General features: G+C 34.2%; 2 protein-coding genes across 3 annotated transcripts; both read right to left on the bottom strand.

The window, feature by feature from the left end:
* Positions 1–380: 380 nt before the first annotated feature.
* On the bottom strand, positions 381–1,615 carry LOC110021934 (ethylene-responsive transcription factor ERF105-like). 2 transcript variants are annotated; one of them, XM_020720661.1, is made up of 2 exons: positions 1,222–1,615; positions 381–1,190 (listed from the first exon to the last, which is right to left on the bottom strand). In XM_020720661.1, the coding sequence occupies exons 1-2, from the start codon at positions 1,557–1,559 to the stop codon at positions 785–787; spliced, it is 744 nt and encodes a 247-aa protein (XP_020576320.1). In that variant the 5' UTR covers positions 1,560–1,615; the 3' UTR covers positions 381–784. The 2 variants fall into 2 exon arrangements, with proteins under 2 accessions (XP_020576320.1, XP_020576319.1); XM_020720660.1 differs by having other exon boundaries at positions 381–1,205; positions 1,237–1,615.
* Positions 1,616–5,078: 3,463 nt separating this feature from the next.
* On the bottom strand, positions 5,079–7,831 carry LOC110021949 (vacuolar protein sorting-associated protein 32 homolog 1-like). The gene is made up of 4 exons (XM_020720680.1): positions 7,615–7,831; positions 6,400–6,499; positions 5,443–5,528; positions 5,079–5,333 (listed from the first exon to the last, which is right to left on the bottom strand). The coding sequence occupies exons 1-4, from the start codon at positions 7,684–7,686 to the stop codon at positions 5,202–5,204; spliced, it is 390 nt and encodes a 129-aa protein (XP_020576339.1). The 5' UTR covers positions 7,687–7,831; the 3' UTR covers positions 5,079–5,201.
* Positions 7,832–11,509: the final 3,678 nt, after the last annotated feature.

Genomic DNA, 11,509 nt, shown 5'->3' with positions numbered 1-11,509 from the left:
GGTGTGCCATGGGGTCAGTGCCAAAATCAGTCAAATTTTGATATAAAAACAATATAAATAAATATTATTATTTAATTATTTCGTGCCAAAATCAGTCAAACACGAACGAACAAATTTTTATTCATGTTCGACTCATTTAAAAGTCAAGCTCAAATAAAATTTTCATGTTTAACTTGCTCGCTTTACGAACGACTCAAATATGAACTATTAATAACAACATAATTTATTCATAATAATTTCTTCTGCAGCTACAGCATTCACGACAAACAATAGCAGCTACCCCAAAAAAAACACTCAACTCGTTTAATTCTACTTCACATAATATAATACAAAATTATCCGTTACTATTACGTTACCTTTAAATTCACGACACCAATCTATTTAAAATTTTTACATACATACACAAGGATGTTCTCACTAAATAAATCAATAAAATAGGATAAACAGAGCCAAACAATACAGAGAAACCTTGCACGTAATTTACATATAAAAAATAGTATTATATTCAGGATTTCCCCCATTTTTTAATCCATTCATTCCTGAGAAACGTTCGAGAAATATTACGTCTGATAGGTTATAGGAAGGATATTGGGGGTTATATCTACATTATACCCCATGTAAGCTCCCTGTAACCTACCTATAACTAATAAGTTTCGCTCTTCTATTTTCATTTATTCTTAAGTTATAGATATGTTACAGGGAGGTTATAGAGATCTAACGTAGATAAAATCCTCGATACCCTCCGTGTGTAGCGCTCAAATATTTCTATACCCGATATTAGCATTCAAATCACCATCAGCTGCAGAAACCCTAACGTTGGGTGCGGAGATAATGGCGATAACGGCGGCAAGCTGAACATCTCTGTCACGTCCGCGCTCTCCCACACCGCCGTCCAACTTGACGGCGTCAGTACCTCACTCTCCAGAACATTCCTCCTCTCTGGTTCCCCCGTCCTCTCCCTCTTCACCACCTGCGTCTCCTGTTGCTCCTCATCCTCCCACCTCCTCTTCTCCGGCGAACTTCGAACCTCGTTTGGAAAATTGAGAATCGCTTTGCTTCCTCGCATCTCGAACGCGGCACTGTCATAAGCCCGCGCGGCCTCCACTGCGGTGTCGAACGTGCCAAGCCAAATCCTGGATCCCTTTCGTTTGGGATCGCGGATCTCCGCCGCGAACTTCCCCCACGGCCGCTTCCGTACGCCGCGGGATCCCCTGCCGTCGATTCCGTACGCCGCGGTATCCCCTGCCGTCGATCGAATCGAGTCCGGATCCGGTTGAATCGAGCCACTCCACCTTCGGGGCGGTGGTGCGGGGGATGTTCAGAGTGAGGCAGAGCTCAGAAGGGGATGATGGTCGGGGATCGTTGCAGAAACAGCCCATCGAAGTCGGCAGTGCGCTGGAAATCAGATCAGGGGACTCGAGGTAGTCAGAGACGGTGAGGTCACTGGGAGCTGGCGACGGAGCAGGCAGAGGAGTGGGGAGGGATTTGAGGATGTCGACCACAGAAGTGGTGGCGATATCGAAAAGGTGGTCGAGGGGAGATGAATTTAAGGGCGGCATGGGGAGAGAGAAGACGGTGAGTGGATTAGGAAGAAGAGGAAGAATGGGCTTATATATAGATGAATAATGGAGGTTTGAGTACTCTGGAATGTTATGTGAAATGGTTTTGGGAGATAGAAAAGGAGTCATTTTTTATTTTATTTTATTTAATATATTTATGTGTTATGTGAACAAATAATAAATTTTAACTATTAAATATTTAAATATAATAATTTTTTGTGTTCTGTCCCCTAATTTTAAATTTTGATTTTAAAATTTTAATCAGCAGTGACCTTTTAAATCTTAAATTTTAATGAATCTCAAATATTTAAATTCATTATTTAAAAAATTTTAATTAAATTTTGATTAATTATTTATATATTGCATTCATTTAATAAAAATTATTACTTTTAAGATTTATCATTATGAAAGCTTAATTTGAATAATATCTCCCAAGTTTTTCTCCAAATTGATCTGGAAGAATGGGATGACCTGATTTTTGTTACATTTTAGCTCATTATTTCTTAGTTAAATGACTATTCCATAAATATTACACATAATTGATATCAAACCTTTTTAATGTAAAGCTTTTAATGTAAGTTTCTTGTATAATTATTCTGATAGGAAATCAATTCTATTGAAATACTTTGAGCTTGCTAGAACTCCTAAGAGAAAGAAATGAGAGATTTAAAACATGAGAAGCGTGTCATTTTTTTTTCATTGCAAGTACATCATCCTACCCAAGGGTGATATTTATTCATTACAATGCTGTAGTTAGCTCCTAATCAATCAATTGTAAACTACTAAATTAATATCAGTGGATTATTCATATTACTCCTTTAACAATTGGCCTTTTTCTCAAAATTGGACTTTCAAGTGAATCCAATGAAGGTGGCATACATCCATTTAACAACAATTTTTCAAATGGTTTGATTATGTGAGATAGGACAACAATAACATTGTTGAATTCTTTTTAGGACATAGGGTGCCTTATTTTTTGTGAGCTCATACAACTCCGTAAGATCATGTTTTGCGGAGAAAAGTAAAGGAGATAATAGATGTGTCGCTATAGTTTGCATTCTTACTTCCAAGAATCTCAGAAAAAAGGCTTAGAGAAGATAATTTTTGAGGGAGAGGGCCCTCTTTTGCACGCCCTCCCCTCCTTTACACATAAGAGGAAACAAGTTAAAAAGAATTATACAATTATATCTCGTACAGTACCATACCTATCAAAATGCCTTGGTAAGAAGATTGTGACGACATAAATTAGGATGAACACGTGTACTCTTATGTAATGATGATTTTCTTCGGTGGCAAGTTTTTCTTGAGCTAGTTTCACCACTTCGACAGATGGACTTGGTTCAACAACTTCAACAGATGAGCTCGGTTTGACAACTTCGACGGGTGGGATTGGCCTACTTCATGGCCCTTCGAACCTTTATGGTCTATTGATCATTATATCTTACCCATATATAAACCTTTCTCAAATACATTTGGTTGTAATTCAGTATACAGTCAATTTCTTGATTGATTCTTTTCACTCTTTGATTAGAGATTGTAAGAATAACAAAAGAGTGATGGTTTCTTGTTTTGTGTGATTGCAAAAAATGCTCCATAAGCCAATGTGATTATTGGTTTGATATTAGGGCCTTTGAGGTGTGAACACAAAATGACTATGAAATGGACTATCCTTATATTAGGGGCACTTCAGTTTTTCCTGCGAGGAGTTGAGACGTTTACACTCATTATCAAGTCAGGACTGACCTTCTCTTGGGGGAACATTGTGCTACACCTTTTGGGGGATCAAGTTTTTAATGCTATTACCGGATTTTAAAATATTCAAGTAGTGGTGTCAACTTCATAAATTCTTACATATAAAAAATTTCAGGATCAATGACTTACTAGTGCTTTGCCATTATTCCTTCGATGTTGCCCTCTAAGAGATTTCTACCAAACAGTTATATGCTAATTTTAACTTCAAATATTTTCTAGTGTAAATGTCAGAGTATGTTATTCTTGACTCTTGCAAGGACAATCCTGGATTTTAGGATCGGCATTATAAAAATTTTAACACTTATCGCCAATCATATTATAAAGTTATAAGGTTCATTACTACAATGAGTTTGATAATAATTGCTCTTAAATTTTTAAACTCGATGATTCAATTGATGATTTTTTCATAGAACTTCTGTTTTCTTGAATGCATGCTTTTTTTCTATTTTCCAACCTTTTTCTCTTCATAAGTAATGGTATTTCTCTAAGAGGTATAGCTTAATCCATCAACTCATTGAAGATAGAATATTTAACAATTGATAAATATTTTCTAACATCCTCTCTTAATTTATAAAATAAGTTACAAGGCTTGCAATGTTCATGTTGACTAATGGAAGAAACAAATCTACCAATTCAATTGAACTTTTATCCCGTACTTTCAAAGAGTGTTGGAACTTTGCTCCAATTTCTTTGAATCATCCATTAGCTTTATGGAGTTTTAACATTGGGAAATATTGCTCCAAGAAGATTCTCTCATTTTCTACCCAATGAATCACTGAACAACTTGAGTAATCCAAGTAGCAATACTAATTTGCAAGGCTTAGATGATATTTATGTGTCATGATTGGGACACAAGCAACAATGCCAGCATTAGAGGCTCAATAATTTGTGCAATAAAAACATGATGTTCGGAAGAGAATAAACCTCTAAAAATAGGTGTCGCTTTCCCAACAACTCTCAAATCACTACTATTACTAGCAAAGTCAACACCTCTTCTCATGAACACTATTTTATACAAATTAAAATAATAATAATAAACAAGCAAATAATATAAGGTAAAAACATAATAATAATCAGAAAATCTACCTGTCATCCTATGTTAATGAAATTAATGTATGTTGAATATAAAGCAAGTGACCGTGTTACCACTATATCATACCCCAAGCATAGATAGTGATACATTTCTAAATCATGTCCCTTGTTTCTTGGGCGCACCTCTTCGTAGAGGTGGATGGGGTAAAACTGCATTATCTCGATAATAAATTTCTTTGTGAAAGTTTGTACGGATATCAAAATAAATTTAAAATTCTTGAATTTAGTTTTAAATGTTTTTAGATCCAAAAAAAATAACACCATCATAGCCTATGTATAAAATAAGATAATCCAAGGTTCTTTTAGATAAAGATCGCCACTAAATAATGATTAATGATAGTTCAAAAAACTCAAACTTACTTCAAAAAAACAAGCACATTCTCATAAAGGTTGATGACCCAAAAGCATTGTACCTATGTTCAAAAGATGATATTTCTCCTTCATCAGAGATCAAAAGCATTCCTTGCATTCAATAACAATCAAAGGTTCTCCTATATAAAGTCATTTATTGAAGAATAAAATATAGACAACCAGAAATCTTTGAATCAACGCAACAATATCCAGGATATCCTTTGATCAACCTTACTCCCAAAAATCACATATGCAAAAATAAATTAAAATAAAACTAGGCACGTGTATAGAGGAAAATAAAGCAAAGGATCTGCAAAAGATTGTTTGCTATATGAGAAAAGCACAAAGTAACAAGGATAATAGTTTAATTACAGAAAAAAAAAATTACATATAACCTCTGAAAAAAAACAAAATAAAAATTGAGCAAACATTTAAAATTGTCAAATCCTAAACGTTCTTGTGCAAAGGAACTGGCCTGAAAGTTGAACGTAGAGAACTACGTGTAGTGTTGCACTGGAAGATGACATTGGTTGTAATTTGTTGAGGCTCGCCGTCATAGACGGGCAACTTTTTCAGCATCTTTTGTTCCATTGAGAAATAAATAATTGAAGTTTAGGTTAGATATGTAAATTCATAAGAATTTAGTGGTATGTAAATAATTTGAAGTTTAGGAAACTAATCATCATACCTGATCATGAATACGCATTTGAAAACTCCAAAGATGCTCAATTTGTTCTTCATAAAACCTCTTCCTCTTCAAGCATCGCAGGGCAGCTATAAATATAATAAAGAATAATTAGCTGCCAAATTTTATATTTTAGCCATGAACAGATGCTTCTCCTAAGAAATATTCCATGCACTATTCGATCAAAATAGGAGTTCGCAACACAAGCGAATAGCTGGCTCTCTGTTTCATCCAGTTACAATTGATGTAAAATGACAAAGAGTATGGGTGCAAACTAGTCCGAGTTGTGCTCGAGCCACCCTCAGCTTGAGTTTAATTAATTAAATGAGTTCGACCTGGACCTAGAGCTTACTATTTACAATTTTAAGTTGGCTTATTTATTATGAAAGAGAGAAAATAATATTATTCCTGCTAGAAATGTAATAAAATGGCAAATATAAGGAGTATTTAAGAGATAATTAATAAGAACTTATTTAATATAAAATATAAAATATCACTTTTTTTTTTTACATTTTTAATACTTTCAAGATAAATACTTGAATTCTAATATATTTTTAATATATTTTATATTAATTATTTTATAAACGAGCCGACTCACAAGCCAACAAGTAGAGTCGAGACTGACTTGAGCTTGGCTTGTTAGCTCATCAAGCTCAGTCCACGAGTCATTTATCGAGCCAACTGACGAATCAGCTTGGCTTAATTACTCCCCTAACACGAACATAGCAATGATGGCCACAGATGTTGTGATGTTGTTCTGCTCAGCATAGCAAGTCTATGATGACTGATAAAATTCATAAGCAGACATATCAATCGGATTGTACATAAATAAGTAGAAATATATGATCTCATTAACATACAGCATGCCACCCAACAAATAACATAACTGATTAAAAAATCAACACCAAATCCCAATACTCGTTAAATTACTGAACTTAATTAGTGTTATCTGATTCGCACCTTCTCTGTTTTTTGCCTGAGCAAATTCTTTAGCCCTCTTAATTTCCACAGCAACCTTTCTTTGCAAGAGATATTCCTTCTCCCCGAGCTTTTCAAATGTCTGCCAGGTAATAAGTCAGAATGTAGAATGAAAAGATGTGCACTACAACTAAAAAAACTAATGCTAATTATTGCTACGTTTGCAAGCAGATATAATTTGCGTCCGGAGACAAATTGAGTGCCGTCATATGTCAAGTGAGCCCACCGAAATACACGGAGATTGGTCAGTGCTAAAATATGTGGGGCCCACTTGACACATGACGTTTTATTATTGGACTCTGGATGCATTGGAGTCCGCACCTAATAACTTTTCCTTACATATTTTTCTTCAGGAATTGCATATCTAACACCAATACTTTACTTTTTACATTTATACCACTAAAATCAATCATATCACATAAAAAAATATCACTATTTTAACTTTTAAAAATTGAAATAAACCCTTCCAAGCATATATTAGGCGTATTTTATGTGAAAACTAAAGTTTAGGTGTTTAATATGTAAACACATAGGAACTAAAGTGTATGTAAATAAATCTTCTAAAATAATGTTCTAGTTTTGTTGGAGATTTTCGAATTACGGGTAAAATTTGCATCATCATGAACGTTATATTTAAACTCTTTTCCAAACTAAATTAGAAAGAAAAAGTCATAATCCTGTAACTGCTTTTAGGTGTTCAAGTATATCGAAAGCTAATTGGAGTACTACCTAAACTTTCTAGCAAATACAGGCCTGCAACCACAATAAAGTAAATAATAATTGAACACAAGAACCAATTAACAAACTTCAATATGAGATTCATCTATGATCTCCACAGAGAACATACCAATCTTCAAATCTCCAACATTTCGGCCATCTTCCCTTATACTATTCTTCTTTCAATCTCAAACGAGACATAAGTCCTACTACAAATTTTTCAAAAGACAAGCCTCAAATCAGGTCTCATATTGTGCAATTTTAAACCACTCCATGAACTACAAAAATTTTGGCATCCGTTTAATTTCCCAAGCAAGAAATGCAATCCAGTACCAAAAAAAGAAGAAAAACAAACATTTCTACTTCGGTTTATCCGCAGATTATTTTCTCCACTATAAATCTAATGCAAAGGCTCTTTAACCCTAATTTCAGTACCATTCGAGTAAATCCCGATCATAGGGAATGGAGAAAATTAATTACCTCCTGAAGCGTGCAGGTGGAAATGGCCACGCTATCGTCTCCACTGCAACGGCAGAAGATTTTCTGAAACATCGAGATGGAGATAGAGAGAGACAGAGAGAGAGAGAGAGAGAGAGAGAGACGGAGGATGCAGATTGTGGGTTTGGAGAGCCAGAAAGAGAGAGATGGCGAAGAGTTGAGCGGGAAAGTTATAGCTCTTCTTGAATGAGGAAGAGAATTCTTCTTTCATATTTAATATTTAAATTTTGAAAGATTCACATCTATTTATATATTTAATATTTAAATTTTGAAAGATTTGCATATTTATATATATATAATATATATATATATATATATATATCATATAATTTTTATGTATTTATTTATCTACATCTTAAACTTCAATGTATATAGCACATTATTTATGGATAAAAAATATGTATTTCTCTATTTTAAAAAGTAAAAAAAGGATATTTTTATTGATTGTAAAATTTTTGGGAGGTATAAATATACAAAATTAAGTTTTGATGTTAGATATGTAAATGCGCGCGTATTGAGCGGTGTGTATGTAAATACCCCTTAAATTTTTTATTGGTTTATATAATATTTCAGTATTTAAAATATTTATAAATTAATACATGTATTTCAGATAAATTAATAGTAATAATAATTTTTTAAAGCTGTTTAAATACTAATATGTTAAATAAATAAATATAAAAATTTAAATGATTCAAAGTTTTTGTGATATATGTGTTTGCAAATCCCTTAAGATTAATTACTTTAATTTCGTCTCCAAATGTTAAGCGAAAAAATCACCATCAAATCTTAACGAGCTTGTCTTCCACCGTCGATTACCGCAAAGATGTATTTCAGTGAGCCCCACTTTCAACTTTTTTTAAATTTTTTTTTATTGCGGTAATCGACGGTGGAGATCGAACACCACATGCATCTCTGCATGCATGCGGAGTCCGTATAAAATAATTTCTCCTTCCAAAAAGGCTGAATCTTTCGAATCATTTGAGTCCATAAGTTACGTCATTACCACTCAATTCTTATGCATTTACATATCTAAACTTTAACTTTTACATACATATATTAGTTCATCCATGCATGTAAGAATATATTTCAATCTCTTAAAAGCCAAAGTCTCAAAATAGTGATTTTTTTAATGTAAATTGAAAGAAGTTGGTGGTATAAATGTAAAAAATAAAGTTTAGCTTTTAATATGTAAATACATAGGAATTGGATGGTATGTATGTAAATACCCGTTTTTTAAACCATGATGTTACCCGTTCTATTTATAGAAATTTGACGTGTTTAATTAATTTTATTTGCTAAAGATCCTTTAGTCGAGGATTTAGCAATTGGATTTGGAAAGTAAATCAATTTCTGGCGATACATTGCACTCGTTCCGTTTTATTAATGGTAGTGATGGTTCTTTAATTTCTTTTTTACAATAAATCTATAACGCTACTTGAAAGGAAAAATATGTTTTAAATTCCAACGGTCATTTCGTGATTCCTTCCTCCATATTTGTCAACAATCTTATTCGTGTATTTTTCTTTGAATGTAAATACATTGTGATAAAGCAGTTTATGCTTCCTTCCATGCTCGAAGGTAGGTATGTAAATCAGCGGACGAGCCGGCTCTAGCTCAACTCGTAAATAAGCTCATGAGTTAAGTTTATCGAGTCATGAGCTTGAGCTTGAGCTCGAGTTCGACTCTGCTTGGCTTGTTGGCTCACGACCCTGCTGAATTAGCCTATCACTAATAATTTTAATGTATTTTTTCGTGAGCGGCCAGTGCATCCTCCACCTCATTCAGCCGCCAATACCTTCTACAATGAGCTCCTGTAAAAAAATGAATATTTAGTTCAAGCTCGCGAGTTAGCTTGCGAGCCAACGTCTATGACTACAAGACGAGCTCAAGCTCGTCATTCAAGCGCTCGATTTTGAATAATGAGCTCGAGCTCGCAATTTGACTCTGAAGATCAACTCGACTCGTTTACACCCTTACACAAACTCTCCAACCAAAAAAAAAATTAAAAAAAATTAAAAAAAAAAACTTATCTTATGTTATAGCACTTGTGCTGGTTGACTTAAAAAGATTTTTATTTAATTAAGTTTTGTTGAAATTAATATTTAAAACATTGTAAAAATAATGTCTTTTTCATTTAAAAAGAAACATCAACAACAAAGGCTCGATCCCACTACGTGGGGTGGGGTCGGCTACATGAATCCTATTTCTCCATTGTTTCCTAATTAGTGTCATATTTCATTTAGTTCTAATAAATTAAGATCTTTTTTTTACAATAAGCTCAAGTCTTCCTAGGTTTACCTCTGTCTTTCTTAACATAAGTCGATTCTAAAACATCTACTCTCCTAATCGGATCATCATATGGTTGACGCTTAATGTGACCAAACTATCTAATACAAGTTTCTCTAATTTTGACTGTCACAAGAGCTACACCAACCCTATCACGAATATATTCATTTTGCATTTTGTCTCTAAGTGTAAAGCAACTCATCTACCCAATCACTCTAATCTCGACAACACTTAACTTAGTATGATGCTTCTCTTTTAAAGGCCAACATTCAGCGTCATAAAGCATTGCAGGTCTCACCACCATCTTATAAAATTTTCCTTTCAGTCTAAGCGGTACTTTTCTTTCACACAAAAGGCCCGAAGCATTCCTCCACTTCAACCAACCAACCTGAATTCTACTATTAACATCCCCATCTATATCACCATCACTTTGAACAACAGGCCTGAGATATCAAAATCGTTCATACCTTTTAATAATTGATCACCCAAAGTTACACTTCTGTCACTAGAGCTACTACTACTAAAATTACATTCCATGTATTCAGCTTTAGTTTTACTCAAATGAAAGCCTTTAGACTCCAATGTAAACCTCCATAATTCAAATTTTTCCTGAGCTTTTTCTCTCAACTTATCCATGAGAAGGATATCATCAGCAACAAACCTTTTAAATTCATAAGAACGCGAAATTACTGAAATCGATACCAGAAATTACATATAGTGATATGTATATCAAAAATATGTCCGCACCAAGATGGACGAAAGTCAACAACCCTTCCAAAAGGTCGCCCAGATGAATCTTAAAAGGACAATCTGACAAGAATCCTCATCTAGGTCGAGCGGGTGAAAGAAGTCTCCTGGATCTTAGACAGGCGGCGGCACCTCCCAGTCAACCCTTTGACCATGGCCGCCCGGATCATTAACCTGTTGAACACTTTTCTAGACTTCCTGCCTTATAACTATGTATTATTCAAAATGCCCCTTCCTTACCTACTTTACTAGGGGTACAGATGTAATCATATGGTTCCTTTTTTTATAAATAAGGACTCATTTCATGAATAAATGTTATGTGATTTTATTATTCATTGTTGTGCTCTCTCTTTTCTTTTCTTTTTTTCCGTGTTTATTTCCTAGGTGTGTTTCCTGGATAGATTTGGATTCAATATCCTAAAAGATGCAGCGAGCTTGGAGTCATGTCGTCGATAAGAAGAGGAGCACAACAGCAACAATAATGAGAGAGAATCACCAGAGGGACATGTCAGCACTATTTTTGGTGTTGGGTTTGCCCGTAAGAAGCTGTCGGTCATCAGAATCGAAATCTCATTGCCTACTTCGGAAGGACATTTTAAAAATTTTATTTTTGAAAAGGATGAAGTCAAACTGACCCCATAATTTTCATAATTTAGATGAAAGAGCGCTTTACCTCAAATCTTGTATTTATCCCAAACGATGAACACAAGAATTGAGGGTGAGGCTCGATCAAATAAACTAGAGAAAGTTATGCATCAGTTTGGTCTGCGAAGCCAATGTATTGACCGACAAGTTCCCCTATTTAATATAAGGAATTAAATAGGGTTTATGTTATGCTGGGTTT

Source organism: Phalaenopsis equestris, unplaced genomic scaffold (assembly GCF_001263595.1).
Source record: "Phalaenopsis equestris unplaced genomic scaffold, ASM126359v1 Scaffold000152, whole genome shotgun sequence".
Taxonomy (NCBI): Eukaryota; Viridiplantae; Streptophyta; class Magnoliopsida; order Asparagales; family Orchidaceae; genus Phalaenopsis; species Phalaenopsis equestris.
This window is presented reverse-complemented; position numbering and strand designations above follow the sequence as displayed.